At 39.2% G+C, this 17,836-nt stretch overlaps 1 protein-coding gene across 3 annotated transcripts in view; it reads left to right on the top strand.

Annotated features, from left to right (window-relative positions):
- Nucleotides 1-17,836, top strand: part of ston2 (stonin 2) — a 33,710-nt gene that overhangs the window by 9,013 nt on the left and 6,861 nt on the right. For 2 of the 3 annotated variants that reach the window (XM_081393905.1, XM_081393906.1), the window contains 2 exons: nt 9,886-10,068; nt 15,664-17,535. In XM_081393905.1, the coding sequence (XP_081250031.1) occupies nt 9,886-10,068; nt 15,664-17,535 (2,055 nt within the window). Of the gene's footprint in view, nt 1-9,885; nt 10,069-13,244; nt 13,271-15,663; nt 17,536-17,836 lie in introns of those variants that run through there. The other variant, XM_081393907.1, reaches the window with a different exon arrangement.

Raw genomic sequence — 17,836 nt, 5'->3', positions numbered from 1 at the left:
ACAGAAAAAGCGTCAGTGTCACGCTCATTTCACATATACTCCGTTTGCAATGCGTATGCGGAGCTTATTTTTTTTCCGCACCCATATTAACAGGTTAGACTAGAACTTTCGCACTGCACGTGGATGCGGTCCGGCAATGCGTTCCAGGAGCGGTGCATATACAGCAGTCCAACGATCGTTTCCACACCGAGTCTATTTTCGCTGTGCTGCACGCGCTGAATTAAAGTGACAGCGCGTGGTTCATGGTCAAAATTAACACAGAATATGACATTATATATAATTTGTATTATTTAAAATTACTTTTAACATTTAAAAACAGACGTTTTCAAATTCCAAAGCTTGCAGAAGGTTCCTAATGGCAATACTGACTTAGGCTACAGCTTTCCTGGTAGCCTTGAGTGAATTAACTTGTCTAAGAAAATGATTCATAAAACGTATATATATCTGTTGAGCCTATGTTTACTTTCGTCATTGACACAGACGAAAATGAAAAGACTAAGTTCAGCTTTAGGAGGGGAAGAAATAGTCCAGGATAAGAAGACTGAGAGAAAATAAATATAAAGATGAGGAGAGAGCAGGTAGCCTATTGATAAATAATCTAATGACAAGGTTTTAAAGATAGCCTATTTCTTATAATTTTTTGGCCTTCAAAAGTCCTAAATTGCACATATGTAGATCAGAGAAATACAAATTTTCTCGGGGGAGCATGCCCCCGAACCCCCCTAACTACGGGGGTCTTGAGTCTGGTTGTCCAGGGCACAGGAAATTGTTAATCCGGCCCTGGGTGAAGGCGGTGAGAGTAAGGCAAGAGAGTACCGGCACCTTTTTCCCCACCCTTCAAGCACTGACTAGGCCTACCCTACACAATTACCCCAATCATCCTAGAATTATTAATTCTTTACAAAAAGAGCTATTCAAATCATCAGGTGAAATTGTTTTCAGGAAGTAGCAGTAAAGCAAGAAGAAGAAGTGCTAGATAGTTTTTCTAAATTTCATTTGACTCTATGTGCCTATAGGGGTGGGCTGGGGATGGTGGCAATGTAGATCTGGATATTTGCCGCGGGACGAGGGCTTCGATTACCTCTCTCTTTTTTGACCATACATGTGTTTGCACCCCTGATTTATTCAAACTGCCCTGCTTTTTTATATAAAAAATGTGTAAAATAAATATATATTTTTTTAATGAAGAGTTCATGTAAGTGCATGTACATTTCCTGTTTCGTAAAATTAGTAATAATAGTTTCATAATGAGACTCAAAATAAACTCTGCTTCCTCAACAAGGAAGTAGTCATGTGACTCATGATATTGACAATTCCTCTGGAGAAACCTGGGGTTATGCCTAGCTTAAGGGCACAAAGGCAACCTTTCAGTACCAGCCTTGAGCTTCTAACCATTACACCACACCCATTTCAACAAGTATTTCCCAATGTTTACAGTTTTCCTGAGAAACATTATTCTACTGATTTCTAGAAATGAGTTGGGTTGGGCTGATTAGGACTGTGTCACTTCCTTTTAGGCTTGAGGCTTGGTCTAGACTTGCCTGTCTCTCTTTATCTCTGTCTGTCTCTTTTTTGCACACATTGACTCACTCACCCCCACTCTTGTCAAACCCGGCAGCTTTGCCAGCAACTCTTTCCCAGGAAATCTCCTATGAGAGGCCGGGTGCAGCAACACGCAAAGGGCCAAACCCTTCAAACCCTAATTGAAGCCATAAGCAGAGTTTTCATCTCAGCTGTTGTTGCCCTTGCATGAAATCTGCCTAAGGATGAAGTCCAGGGTGCAGCCAGTCTGTCATTCTTTCATAATATGATCACTAAGAGATCAAGCCTGGGTTTGTTAAAGTACTGCTTATTTACTCTGATTACAGGGGCTGTCCAACATATGATTTCTGGTTTGATGCCTTTATTTTCATGTGTGGTCTAGAGGAAGGTTTAGCAGCCAGGAAGCCAATGTCATATGTTGGGTTTATCCAACCACAGTGTCTTAAATTATTTATATTCAAAGGCATTCAGATTCATATTATTTTAGATCAAATGATTACTAAGGGGGGGAAAGAAAGGAGTAAAAGCAGTTTATCTTTTATTGCTAATGCAGCAGAAACCTCATGTTGACATGGTTTATGTTCACAAGTATATTGTGAACATAATGTGATTTATTGACCAGAAATCATTAGAGCACATTTGGATCCATCTGAAGTTGTGATTATGGTGATATCAGTGGTTTGGGAACCCTCAGGAAAAGGAGTGTTAGGTGGAGTAATCCCACATGCACACTTTTTTTCTTTTCTCATAGACTGAGAATATTATTCAAATCTTTAAAGCTATTCATTTGAAACATTGAGATTCCACTTATCACTGTCAACCAGTGTTGGGTAAGTTACTTTAAAAAAGTAATTAGTTATAGTTACTAGTTACTTCTCACAAAAAGTAACTGCGTTAGTAACTGAATTACATCATTACAAAAGTAACTAATTACCAGGGAAAGTAACTATTGCGTTACTTTAAAAAAAAAAAAAAAAAAAAAGTTTAAATATGTGAAATAACTTGGATACCCCCAATATTAAATATGTTAAATGAATTAAATGGACACTAAATAGAACATCTTATTATTCTAAAACATTGTACACTAATCTACACTAGTTTAATGTTGCTGTGGGACAATGTGAGAGACACCTATTAACTTAAATATTAAAATATTATCACTACTATAATGGAACAACAAAACACAATCAATAGAACATTTAATATTTATTGCACAGACCATAACTGGCCAAGAATAAAGGCTAAAAATAAATCATGCTTCTTAAGAAATGTACCAAAAATAAATAAATAGTAATAAAAAAAATATACATACACTAGTGCATATAATTAAAATGATAAAACTCACACACCTTTACAACTGGTAGACATTCTGTATAGCCTACTTGAAGTATTTTCTTCCTCACAATAGTAAGTTTAACAAAAAGTGCTCTCAATATAATACTGAACAATGTACCAACATAAATAATAATAATAAAATATAACCTTTTGGGGGTTTATTTTTATAACCTACAGAGAACGTCATCATCAGAGGTTATTTTAGCCAAATTCTAGTCATGTTTGCCGCACGTGTGTTTGAACGTTCGAATGTGTTTGAATGTTTGAACGTTCCCTGCAGGTTATTTTGGAGTTTGTTATAAACTAATCAAAACATTGCATATGATGTATGCTACAGAGATTATTCTAATGCTGAAATGTGTAATTTATTTATAAATAAAGTATTTATGCTCGGACACATTTGGTCTCTGTCGTGCACTATCTAGCGCGTTCTCGGACACACTTGGTCTCTTTCGCGCACTATCGAGCGCGTTCTCGGACACATTCGGTCTCTCTCACGCACTGTCGAGTGCGCTCGCGGCATTCGCCTCGCTTATGTCCAGTCCGGCGCATCATAAACACACACACCAGAGAAAAAACTTTGCAGCTCATATGGTTGAGAGAGAGCCTACTCGGATGAAAACCGCTTCAGTGATCTCAATTATAGTAACGCCGCATTTTTATTGACAGTAACGGTAACGGCGTTGTAACGGAGGAAATAGTAATTAGTTTGATTACTCGTTACTGAAAAAAATAACGCCGTTAGTAACGCCGTTTATTTATAACGCCGTTATTCCCATCACTGCTGTCAACATGGATAAATGAAAATACAGAGATTTTTTGGTTTTGAATGCATTGAATTTGGTTCGAAAACTAATTAAAGTGTAATAGTATATGTGAATGAACAATGTTCATCTCTCTGTTACTTGGATCGAGAAATTCATGTTTATTTTTCAGCTAAAGTCTTTTGACAGCTCCAGGGCTTTTGTGAAAACTACCGATTATACTTCCGCATTTTGGCATCCACGGACCGTCAGATCAACAGAGGGTTATTAACAGAACAGTTATTGTAAAAGTAGGTTTATCTCTGAATATTGTATCTTACTTTGTCTACTCTTTAAACAGCATTATGGTAAAAATGGAACACTATGGCAACATCTTTCTTACCTGTACGCGACAGCGTTTTGCTTCGGGTAGTCGAAGAGAACTGACAGAACGGCAGTTTCTTTCAGTTTTTAACCTCTTTTTGGCAGTTACATTTACATTTATTAATTTAGCAGACGCTTTTATCCAAAGCAACTTACAAATGAGAACAATAGAAGCAGTTAAACTAACAATAGGACAACAATATGCAAGTGCTATGACCCTTCCCAGTTTAATCTTAACACATACTGCGTACTTTTTTTTAATATATATATTTTTTATAATATAATAGATATAGAATAGAAGATAAAGTGTTAGAATTAATGGATCAAGTGTTGCCGAAAAAGATGTGTCTTCAGCCATTTCTTGAAAATGGTCACGGACTCAGCCGCTCTGGTTGAGTTGGGCAGGTCATTCCACCAGCATGGAACAGACCAGAAAAAGGTCAAAGAAAGAGATTTTGTGCCTCTTTGAGATGGCACCACAAGATGACGTTCACTTGTAGAGCGCAAGTTTCTGGATGGCACGTAAGTCTGAAGTAATGAGTTTAGGTAGGAGGGAGCAGAGCCAGTGGTTGTTCTGTAGGCAAAAGTCAGTGACTTGAATTCGATGCGAGCGGCAACTGGCAACCAGTGCGATTTTGTGAGGAGAGGAGTGACGTGTGCTCTCTTCGGCTCGTTAAAGACCACTCTATCTGCAGCATTCTGGATCAGTTGCAGAGGTTTGACAGTGCAAGTTGGAAGACCTGCTGGGAAAGCATTACAACAGTCCAGTCTGGATAGAACAAGTGCATGGACAAGGAGTTGTGTAGCATGCTCTGATAGGAAGGGCCCGATCCTCCTAATGTTGTATAAGGCAAATCTGCAGGACCGGGCAGTTCTGGCAATGTGATCTGTAAAGTTCGATCATCAATCACAACTCCAAGGTTCCTGGCTGACTGGATGGAGAAGTTGTGGTGTAGTGCTGGGTTGGCTGGGACCATAAGCAACTCTATCTTCACAAGGTTTAGTTGAAGGTGGTGGTCCTTCATCCATCCAGAAATGTCTGTCAGGCAGGCTGAGATGCGAGCAGCAACCGTCGGATCATCAGACTGGAATGAGAGGTAGAGTTGTTTCATCAGTGTAGCAGTGATAGGAAAAGCCATGTTTCTGAATCACAGATCCTAGTGATGTCATGTAGATGGAGAAGAGAAGTGGTCCAAGCACTGAGCCCTGATCCCTGGTGGTTAACTGTGTCAAAGGCAGCAGACAGATCCAGCAGGATGAGAACTGAGGATTTGGAAGCTGCTCTTGCCAGTCTCAGAGCTTCAATTACCAAGAGCAGGGCAGTCTCAGTTGAGTGTCCGCTTTTGAAACCAGACTGGTTGTAGTCCAGGAGGTTGTTCTGTGTTAGAAAGGAGATAATCTGGTTGAAAACAACTTGTTCAAGTGTTTTTGCGACAAATGAAAGAAGGGATACCAGTCTGTAATTCTCCAGATGTGCTGGATTTAGAGTGGGTTTCTTAAGCAGTGGGGTTACCCGAGCCTGCTTAAACGCTGTGGGAAAAGTACCAATGGTGAAGAGAGGCGTTTATGATGTGCGTGAGTGCAGGTACAACTGAGGAAGAAATGGCTTGAAGTAGATTAGTGGGAATAGGATCAAGTGGACAGGTAATAGGGTGATTGGAAAGGTGGAGTTTGGAGACTTCTGCCTCTGAAAGCAGAGAGAAGGAGGATAGAATGTGTGTGTTTGCTGGTAAGATGTGTGTGTTAGTTTGTGGTTTGCTAACTTGGCCACGGATGGTGGTTGTTTTATTTATGAAGAATGTGGCAAAATCATCAGCTGTTAGGGTTGATGGAGGAGGAGGTTTTGAAAAGCATGCAAGAGTCAGAAGAATTGTTAATTTTATTGTGATAGTAAGTCATTTTAACTGTAGAGATATTAGCAGAGAAGGAAGAGAAGAGAGAATGATAAAAACCAAGGTCAATAGGATCTTTCGATTTGCGCCACTTCCACTCTGCACCCCTAAGTTTAGAATGATGTTCGCAGAGGACATCAGATAACCAGGGGGCAGAGGGTGTGGCGCGGGCTGGCCTGGAGGAAAGGGGGCAGAAGTTGTCCAAGCAGGATGTTAAAGTGGAGAAAAGAGCATCAGTTGCACTGTTAGTATCTAGTGTTGAGAGCTGATCAGGTGGAGGAAGTGTGGATGAGACCAAAGAGGATAGACGAGAGGGTAAGAGTGAGCGTAGGTTTTGCCGAAAGGTGACCTGTTGAGGAGTTTGTGTTGTGTTCTGAGGCAGGTTGAGGTTGAGAGTGAGGAGGAAGTGATCTGAGGTGTGCAGCGGAGTGACCAGTGTATGGTCAGTGGAGCAGCAGCGCGTGTAAATAAGGTCTAATTGGTTACCTGATTGTGAGTAGCCGCAGTAGATTCTCGTTTGAGGTCGAATGAGGCAAGCAGAGTGTGGAAATCAGCAGTCTGAGGCTTTTCTAGGTTGATGTTGAAGTCTCCAAGAACTACGAGAGGAGTACCATCCTCAGGGAAGGATGAGAGTAGCACATCAAGCTCCTCCAAGAAACTGGCAAGTTTACCTGGTGGATGATAGACAACTACTAAATGGATTTGAATAGGCCAAGTGATGGTAATTGAATGCGATTCAAATGAGCTGTTGTCACACAAAGGTGGTAAAGGATAACATTTCCAATCGTTTGAGATGAGAAGACCAGTACCTCCACCCCTTCCGGTCAGGCGAGGGGTGTGTGAGAAAGTGAAGTTAGTAAAGAGGGCAACAGGTGTGGCAGTGTCCTCTGGTTTGATCCAGGTCTCAGTCAGGGCCAATAGGCTGAGACCTGAATGACTAGAAATAGATGTAATGAAATCAGCATTGTTTACAGCGGACTGGAAATTCCAGAAACCGATGGGAAAAGAGAAAGGTACGCAGGTTGCTAGGATTGTGCTGCCTCCTACGTGTGACATTTGATTTACACGTGTTAGTAATAGTAGGGATTTGAAAACACATAGTGAAAGAGAGGTCACAAACAGAAAGATGAGAAGAAAAATTGTTTGTGTAGAAGAGAGAGTAAACAACAAGAAAATAATACTCAAGTGCCTTGACGGTGTCCTTGCTCGGTGGAGTCGCGCAGGTACAGTAGAGTCGCTGGTCTTTACACTCTTTGGTCTTCACACGATGAGGGCTTCACACGAGGGCTGCCGCGGTATACTACTTTATACTCATCTGAAATGTCGTTATTGAATACAGCTGGACACGCCTCACTAGCAAAAATGTTTACCTCGTGACTAAAAGTCAACAAACGAGACTTCACCAACGAGATTTCAGCTCATGAGCACAGTAAACAAACACTGTTTCTTAGTAACTACAACTGCACTTTAAATCAAATGAGAAAAAGATACAAAACACGTCACCTCCTGTTGCTTGACTGCTTCTTTCTAATAATTGCTATAAAACACACTGTATAAATAATAGTGCGAGCTGGCTTAGGCCATGCCTAAAGGTGTGATAAAACAGTGTTCGTAGTCATCCAGTTTGAAATGTTGACTACAAACACGTTTTTTTCAGATTTTCTGTTCCTGCGTTCTCTCCATATTTACGATCCTTTGCAGCCTTTAGCCGCTGCCTGCAATATTCTGGATCCTTCACCGTACCAAAAGTAACTCGCTCTTGCTAAATGTTTATTCTTGCACCCGTGAACTATTCAAGTTGACACCATTATAACTAAAAGTTTGCTCAGAAGTATTTCCTACTAAAGCAAGGCGTTTTTTGACTCTGGTCAAGCGTATCCATAGCAGACTAATGGGAGTGGCCTTGGATTTAAAAACATTTTTTTTTACACATTTCTACTGCATAGGCAGCCACGTTTTATTGAATTGCCAGTGATGAAGTACCCCTTAAAGAATTTAAACTAATTCAGTTTATTAATTTGAGGTAAGAATCCTAATTATTTCAATTTGCATTGTCATTGGGTGTACATGGGTGCCAATGAGAACAAGAATTAACTGTTATAAAAAGGGGATATTTTGCTGTGCATATTAGTGACAAGCAGGTCATTGTCATTTGCAGCATCACTTGTTTTTTCTCTGCATCAGTTGTGAAGACACACTAAGGGTGTATTGCTTATATTTTCCTTTGGTGACTTAATGTGAGGAACATTCATGGAGTTCTAGAAATCAAAACCTTTGGGCATGCTTAATAAAAGTTTTATGCTCAGCTTTAAAAGTTGTTGAACTATCATTCTTTGTAAGTTGCTTTTCCTAGTAAACATATCGCCATGTTTTATTTACTCGCCAAAGCAAGTTTGTCTCTTGTTTTGCCCTTGGCAAGTGATATTCACTATATTCCTCTTAGTTGACTGTACTTTAATTTTTCAAACTGATGATGCAGTCGTGTCTTAGACTTATCATCATCATAATCATATGACACATCTTTTTTGTCTTTGTCACTGTGATACTGACAGTCAGATGATGTCAGTTCAATGCTTCAAACCACTTCTCTTGATGTTTTTTTTTTCTTGTGTAATAAAGGAGAACATTTACATGATATCCAATCTTTATCCATTTCAACCCATGTCCCCAATTATTTTAGATTCTTATAACATTGACAAGTTCTTCTTTATGCTGTAGGTAGGCCATAAAAGTTTTAAGGCACTACTTTTGTGAACTCTTTTAATTGAGCTCCAGGGGAAAATCCATTGAAAGGGAATAAAACCCTGTATGGTTGGATTTGTTGCTAGGCAGTGTACACATCCTGCTTGGCATTTTTCTGAATCCCAATTGTTTGATTAAACATCAAAATTGCCTACATGTATTGAAAGAACTGGAAGTGTGTCGTCTGACTTTATATATTTACTCCAACCTGAATCTAGAACCATTGTTGTTTGAAAGCATTATTCTATCTACATAGTAATTCATAACATAAAAAATGTGTCCTCTGATAGCAATTATAGCAGTGCTAATTAAAATCATTGAGTATATTGATTCAATTGTTTGACGAGGCTGATACACATCAGTATGCTGTGCTATCTTACCTCACCCTTGATGTTTAATCCTTTTACTAAAGCACTTTTCCCCACTGTGAATATTTAATAGTCTCTTGTCCTAATTCAATGATAACACCTGTTCATTAGCAACGCACACTTATTTGCACACACACATACAAGGGTTGTGCACCATTCACAATTAAAAATGACAATGCCTTTGGATTCCAATTCAGTTTCTGAATTTGAATCGAATTCTACTATTACAAATGGGAGACATAATTGTCAGTTGAATTTCAGTTTGAAAAGAAATAGTTTAAGGAAAGTAATTTAAGGAAATTAAAATGGAATGAAATTCAAATAACTTATAGAAACAATTATCTATACTACTAATACATTTTTTTTATTATTATTATTTTATTCAGCAAGGATGCTTTAAATTGATCAAAAGTGACAGTAAAGACTTAGATTCTATTTCAAAAAATTATATTTCAAATAAAAGCTGTTGAACTTTAAGAATGTTAAAAAACGTATCATAGTTGCCACAAAAAAATATTAAGCAGCACAATTGTTTTCAACATTGATAATAATAATAAAGAAAATGTTTCTTGTGCTGCAAATCAGCATATAAGAATGATTTCTGAAGGATCATGTGATACTGAAGACTGGAGTAATGATGCTGTAAAAGCTTTTCCATCACAGTAATGAATAACATCTAAAAATATATTAAAAATAGAGCACAGTCATTTTAAATTGTAAGTAATCATATTTCACAAGATTTTAGTGTATTTGGATCAGTAAATGCAGCCTTAAGAGCATAAGCGACATCCTTATTTTTGGATGAACTATTTATTTTTAAATCCAGAATTTTGTACCCCAAATGTTTATCTCTATAAAGATATTTCTGTTTTATTACAGGTCCCAGACACAGCATTTGCTCTTCAGCCAGTTTTTGGAGTACCGTTCCCCCTTCAGAGAGCAGCTGGACCACCCAATCAGAGGAGCAGAGCTCCGTGAGCATGGGGGCGTCTTCCTGTGACCTGCCCTCTCTTAGCACCGAAGAGCCACCCAGTCAAACACCCTCCTGTCCTCACTCTCCAAGTGAGTACCACACACACAGTCTATACTAGTTAATAAATGGGTAACTCTCATCATCCGAACGTCTGCAAGTGGCGGTTTTATATTCACCCAATGCCTCAAACAGTAATTAAAGTCTGTTCCCTTGTGAGAAGACATAAGGAAGTGAGAATCGCACAGGAAATGCTTCACACGCTGAATTATCCATCAATAAATCCCTTCCGTTGCTCAGCACAGCCTCCAGGGTCGCATCCAGGAACGCAGGCGGAATGAAAAGACGTCAGGTTTAGGAGTAAATGATGAAGGAATCGGGACAAATAAATTCTCGCGGTCTGTGACAGCTGCTCCTCAGACGCTCCTCTCGTGTGAGTGATGGTGGCTCTGAAGGAACGCTGTGCTGATTTGAGGCAGGACGCTCTCTCTCTAGCAGGTAATTTGCGGCAAAGCGGTTAGCGCTCCTACACGATCCATCTCAGGCCTCTCGCCTCAGCCTTCCAGCAATAGCTCACTCAGACCAGGGTTTCTATGGAGACAGGAGAGGGTGAGGTGCTTAAGACGGTTTTATTTATTAAAATGCAGCATGCTTCATTTCTCAGACTGAGGGAAGATGAAGTCACTGCAACATAATTTTCACTTCAGGGAGAAGTGAATAGCAGTGCATGATATTGAGTGTTAGTTAAAGCAGATGTTACACTAAATAGTCAACTGTGTAATTACGACAAGCTGCACTAGAGTTTTATCATAAAAAGATTTGAACATTCTTTAAAAAAAGAATATAAATATTCTTCACTTTTTCACTTTCCACAAAAATATTAAGCAGCATGACTGTTTCAACATTAATAAGAAATCTTTCTTGAGCATCAAATCAGCATATTTGAATGATTTTTGAAGGATCATGTGACACTGAAGACTGGAGTAAAATTCAGCTTTACATCACAGGAATAAATTGCATAAAAAATAGAGAATATTATTTTTGATCAAAAAAATATGGCCTGGTAAACAGACTTCTTTTAAAAACATTCAAAAAGTCTTACTGACACTAAACTTTAAATGGTAGTGTAAGCCTACTTTGTCACTTTGGATAGTAGCATGACGGAATGAATAATTTGTATATAATAATCTATCTATAATAATAATCTGAATAATAATCTAAGTACTTTTTTTCCCTGAAAAATATGCGAGTAGAAAAAAGGTGTTCTGAGAGGTTGTTTGGATGTTGCTTTCTGGTTATTCAATTAATGCTAGTCTCTGGTCTCTTGATATGACTTGGGTTGCTCCATGGGATTTTTTTTTTCATCCATTGTATTGGCCAGGTGTCGGCATACCTGTCCTCAACAAATCGGAAGCTTTGAGGTGTCATTCATGCCTGTAGTACAAATAATCTACATGCTCATTAAACATTTGCAATAGTAACAGACTATTTCTACTACTTAATCTTGCATCAAGTCTTTGTCGATGCATTTGTGGGTTTTGGATTTTCCATGTGGCCTGTCTATGAGAGACACCATTAGGCCTACCGTCAGGCCTTTGCTCCTGCTCTCAGTATGTTGAAATCTTGGCAGCAGGGTGTTGTTCTGTTTGTTTTCCTTTCACCATGTGACCCATGGGTGTTGGTCCATGATTGTTTATTTACATCTGAATTGAGAGTGAATTTGCTTGTAATTGCTGATTATTTGTGTACATAGTCCACTGTAATTGTTTGACCTGCTTTCACTGTTTGTACACATTGCACATCTCCATTTTATTTTTCTAGTGAATGTTCTTGGCTTGTGTTGTGTGTACTTTAAGCACTGTATGCCAAATGTTTTCTTTAGAGGGATTCTTTGTGTGTGATTTACAGCTTTTATTCATGAATGAAACATGGTTAACTATGAATGTGTCATTGTAAGTCGAGAGACAATCGGACACGAGTGAATATGAATATTTATGCAGCAAGGCAGGTCTTTATGAAAGCTTTCTGTTTTCATTGTACGTGCAATGTATAAAGGATATGCAATGCACATTTTCATTTCCTTCTTATTCCATTTCCGGTGGTACGTAAGAATAGTGTTGTTCATAGAGATGCATTGGGAGTGTGTGCTCAAGAGAGGAAGAGAAAGAGCATGTGTGTGGTTTTGTCATATCCAGTGGAGCCCACACAGAAGGACATTGTCGTCAGTTTACAAATCTCTACAGGGAACAGCAGAAGTAAACTGTAATCTCAGATCAGTAGAGGTTATAGAGTAGAGCAACAGCTTGTTTAAGAGTACATCCTGCTGGGAATCTTGCACGCTTTCTCACCGTCTTTGACCTTTGACCCCTGTAAATGTCCTCGCAAAACACCCACCTCCTGTGACTCACACCTGCAGCTATCACTCCGTTTCACATTATAGGAAAGATCTGCCTGATTCTCACCAGCATAGTTTGTCGAGTTTCAAATGGGATACATCATGGAAAGCAGGATTTTTCTTACTTGTTTGAAATAAATAGTTTGAGGGTTTAAATGGTCATTTAAAATGAAATATTACAGTAAGAGTGCTAATCTTGAGATCAATACATGCATTTGATGTGAACAATAATCTGTTTAAATGGGTGTAGTAAATTCTGCAGTAATTCCCTGTTTATGCTCTGGGTTTGTTTAGAAGGACTGATCTGAAACCAGCAAAATAAAGGTCAGTAGCTCAATGCTGTAGGAAAGGATTGAGCGATCTCAAAGCAGATCAAGACATCAGTGCAAACACAAGCTGTCACCCATTTGTCTCAAGTCTTAGTTTCCAGTCAGATGCCGGTTGACTTGCACATTTTATAGCTGTATAAAAATAGCTGTTTGTTGCACACCATCATATTATTGATGAGTCAGTTTCTGCATCACTTTTTCACATAATGTCTTCTCTTTTATATGACACATAATATGGATATTCATGGACATGGTTACAGACAAACATGAGAGAGCTAAGTGCGGGCGACTTTCTGACCTTGTTTCCCACCAGTCGTATTTTTAAAGACTGCATTTCTGTGTGGAGGTGTGGCAGAGTTTCTGTAAAGACAGCTACCTGTCAAAAGCTTAAGACTCCTCCTGAGAGGGAGGCAGGCAGATCAACAGGCATCTACATGTCTGTGCGGGCACTCCACGGACAGAGGAGGTCATGTGACCTGCTGCTTACAGCTTGGTGCCGTAGTGAAGTCTCACAATCAGTGTCCCATCTGTTTTCTCTCTTTAGCACCTGGACTCTTGACTGCTGTACTGGTGAGTCTCTTTCCCTGCACTGTTGCTTTGTGGCAGGCTTTGCATAGAGTGTTTGTTTCAAAGTTTTGGCTGACTTTGGCTTATAAATGCTTCTGGATCAACATTGTTGCATTATGAGTTTTGATTTTCACCATTCTTCCTTCCTCTTTTAAGAAACATATAACATGGGCATCTTTTATTGCTGATTAAGCATGCATTCATCTTTCAATTCTGTATTTTAAGATTTAAGTTTGTGTAGTTTGTTTTAAAAAAGAAGCGGTGTGTTGTAATCCCACTTGGCATAGCTTATACAGCCTCAGGATCAGCACTCTATCCATGCTGAGTTTTACTTAGAGCTAGAAGTTTGAAGAAATACCAGTAGGTTGATGCTTAGCAACAGGCTTTTGCTTTTTTATGATTTACTCAGTAGAACGGAATCTAAAGTTCTTTCAAACTTGAGAAGCAAGGTTGTGTAAGATATTGTTGTTCTTGTTATAATTCGAGATATATTCTCAATAAGTAACTTAAGCAGTTTTGCTTAAGCAAATTGGTCATGTTTTAAGGATGATTAAAGTATTATTATTATTTTACTGGAAAATATATATACTGAATAAGAAAACAAATTTTGCAGTGTACTGTATGCGTGTGTTTTGAGATTAAACTGCAGCAAGAAAAAATATTGATAATATTGTCAATTTATTTTTTTATATTTTTTTGTGAATTTAACTTGAACTTGGTTGGACCTTGAACCTTTGTTCTGATGGTTACAATTTGTATCTCACCCTCTGGCTGATTTGATGTAGCTCTTGTAAGAACATGATCAAACTTGCTTTGAAGGTGTGCAGATTCTGTTCATAAGTATTCATGTTCGGGGCATTGCATTCACAGGAATCTTTTTTTTTTTTCTGAGCTGGGATAATCTTTTAACCTCCTTCCTCCAGGGCTGATAATATCTGAGTCTTGAAGTCTCTTTATGTCTGTGGTCGCTTCTGTGTGTGCACATGTTGTGTATTGTAGTCTTTTATTACTTTCTGTTATAGGAACTGTTTCAGTTGAGTAGATTTGCAGTGTGATAAACCCTGTTGAACTAATATGAGAAGATTAGCAAAGCCGCAAGCCATAGCGTGCACACTCTCTCACATTAAATAGTAAATGTTTTAAGAGACTGGGAAAAGGTAGCCTGAACAATTCAAGTACACATTATTAGCTGTTTATGGATTTTGCTCTATAATTCTATTACAGATCATAAAAAGGGTTGTTTGTGGCTTTTGATTCGGTCTATAATTCTATTTCAGATCTTATCATTGTTGTTTGTAAATTAGCATGTGTCAAAGTCTGGGAGTGCATATATGCTCTCATTGTATAGTGCAGTCATGCCAGTTTTCAGCCTGTGAGACCATTCACTGAGTGCTTTGTTGCATTGGCAGAGAAAGTAGGTCTGAGGTGGGGAATGCTGGTGCCTAGCAACAGGTAAAGACTCTCTCTAATTTGGCATCGGAGAACTGGAACAGACAAGAGTTTGAGCTTGATTTTAAAGTACCAAGAGAGCAGAAGGATTCATTAATGAATGGATGATCATTTTTGCTATCACTCTTATTTATGCTTATTTGCCTAAGGTACATTTATAATCAGTGTCTCCTTTTTAAATTAAACTTGTTTACATGACATAAAAAAAGACTACTTTTTGTGTGAAATCAATCTTTTGAAGTGCATGTAATCCTACTTACCGAGTCAAAATGAAGGCTGTGTTGAACTGTTTCATAGGAATTACAATAAATTATTAAATAAATGTGATTTAGGGTAAAAAAAAAAAAATCTAACAGCAAGAATGTCTATAATGTAGTAAATAGTCAAATTATTCACAGCTAAGTAGGGGAAATTCACAAAGTAATTCAAGCTCTTGTGGTACTATCTTCTGTGACCTTGCTGTAACTATAAACATTTGTTTTTGTCCTAGTGCAAAAAATAAAAAACACAACTCAACGTAAAGTCACTTACATCTCTTGTTATGAAATATTAATATATCTTTATTGAAATTAATGCGTAGCATGTGAAAGAGAGTAATTGTATGTATAAGTGGTTGTGAATCGTAGTTGATTAGAAGCTGTCTGCTTTCTGTTAGTGGAAATGTCTTTCTTTCCAGCTTTTTTTCTTTATTTAGACCTAAATAGTCCGACCATTGTGACTTTTCAGAAATAGGTTTCAGAAATAAACTCAAAAGGCAGTGGAAACACCAAGGATGTCATCCATTTTCTTGTTTATAACATTATGTCTGCCTCTCATAAATATGACATGTGCCTTTGTTTCTGTTGATTCCTGTGAGAGAATGCTTCTGTTATAAAATTAATTATATGTCAGAGAGCTTAAATTTGATCTGAAAGTGTTAAAACAGCTCTGTCTTTATTTATTGGTAGATTCTTCTGTGTGCCAAGAGGATGAAGAAATAACCATGGATTCATTCAGCTGGACAGCAAATAACCAACACACTAATGGCCATTCATATGTCACCTCCAACCACTTTACCAGTTGGGTTACTTTTGATGATGATGAGGACATCCAGTCTCCAGGGACACCTTCTAATATAAAACTGGATAATCTCAACAATTCTCCACTGCAGGATGCCAACAGCAACTTGATTTCCTCTTCCATTTTTGGTCAGATGACAGAGAGACACATCCTGGACTTGGCCCCTAATGGCACCAATTCCGTCTTTGCCTTTGATAACACACTATCGAACAACAGTGTCCCTTATAACAAGAAGAACCCTTTCCTCGATGATGAGTTCTCCAACCTACAACCTTCTCCTATTAACCCTTTCAGTGCCTTTTTTGACAAAACAGACCTGAAAACGTCCCAAGGCATTGGCTTGTGTCCAGAGGCACAGAATATGTCCAGCTTCAGCTCACCATTCTTTGAGTATCAAGATGATGAAATCAAAAAGGAATCTATTTTGCTTTTTTCAGCTCAGAAGGACTCTGCAATTGGAAAAGATAGTGTCCCACCAGGCTTTCCTGTGGATGGTCTGGATCAACTCAAGAATATACACATCTCTGACCCTGACCATGACGGTAGTCCTACACTACCAGATGATTCGGTGGATGAAGTTTGCTCAGATGATTCCACCTATGAGCCAGACCACATGACTCCTCAGGAAGGCTGGCCCATGCTCCTGCGCATCCCTGAGAAGAAGAACATCATGTCCTCACGTCACTGGGGACCAATATTTGTCAGATTGACGAACAGTGGCCAGCTGCAACTTTTCTATGAGAAAGGGCTGGAAAAGCCCTTCAAAGAGTTCCAGCTGAACTCCCAGCATGAGATATCTGAACCCAAGCTCCAGAACTACGACGAGAACGGCCGGGTTCATACCATCAGTTTAGACAATGTGGTTTACAAGGAGAAGAGGAAGATCCAGCCCAAGGTCACTGTGGTTCATTTGCCCGTAAGAGAGCAAGTGGTTAAACTTGGGACCACAAACTACCAGGACTTCTTGAGCTTTCGTCATGCTCTGCAGGAGAGGCTTGTAGGACTCTCAGTGGATCAAGAATGTCTCAACTGGCCAACGACTTACACTGACGAGGAGGTCCACGTGGAGGTGAGAGATAACTTTTATGGGATTCTGTCCAAAGGGGGCAACAGCCGTATCTTGGAGCAGCTAGTTTTGACCCGAGTGAACATGCTAGCATTCTTGAATGGATCTCCACCTTGTAGTATCGGCCTAAATGATGTCCAGGTCAAAGGTAAAGAGGTGGTTTCTCGGCATGACATAATTCCCAACACAACATCACGTTGGATTCAACTGCGGGATAGTCGGCTGCATGAGTGTGCAGACCAGTTAGAGTTCACAGAGTCCCGTGCCATTACATTTAGTCCACCGGTTGGTCGTCGCTTTGAACTACTGCGTTTCCGCACTGCGTTTGCAGAAAAATCCCTTCCCTTCACCCTGAGAACAGTCGCTTGCGTCAGGGGTGCGGAAGTGGAGGTTCAGTCCTGGCTGGTGATGTCAACGGGATTCTCATCCAATCGGGATCCTTTAACTTTAATACCTTGTGAGAACGTTGCTATCCGTTACCCCATACCAGAAATTTGGGCAAAGAACTTTAGGCGGGAGAGTGTGACGGGAGAAAAGTCCCTGAAGGCTCGGTTCAATAAAGGAGCCAGCTTTGGTTCAACCAGCACATCAGGGTCAGAACCAGCCATGAGGGTCACGATCGGCACGGCTAAATACGAACAGGCCTTTAGGTCTGTGGTGTGGAGGATCAGTCGCCTGCCAGACAAGAACTCAGGTGAGAACTTAGGTCTGAATTTGAGGTAGCTATATTGTGTCAAATGATGTGACAACAGGAATTATCTTGGCTCTTGAAAAAGTTTTGAATGCAGGAAGGTATCCTTGGTTGTTTCGAAGTTAAAAAAGTAGTAGAGAAGTCACACAATTTTTGTGTTTTCATAATGAATCAATTGCTGTCACTGAGAGTACTCATGGTCTTCCCTGTTTGTTTGTTTTGTTTTTTGGTCAATTTATTGACCTAAAAATCGAAATACTTAGATATAGCATTAGCGTAGAATAGCCATGATGCGCTCTGTACA

Source organism: Scardinius erythrophthalmus (genome assembly GCF_964197995.2).
Source record: "Scardinius erythrophthalmus genome assembly, chromosome: 19".
Lineage (NCBI taxonomy): Eukaryota > Metazoa > Chordata > Actinopteri > Cypriniformes > Leuciscidae > Scardinius > Scardinius erythrophthalmus.
This window is presented reverse-complemented; position numbering and strand designations above follow the sequence as displayed.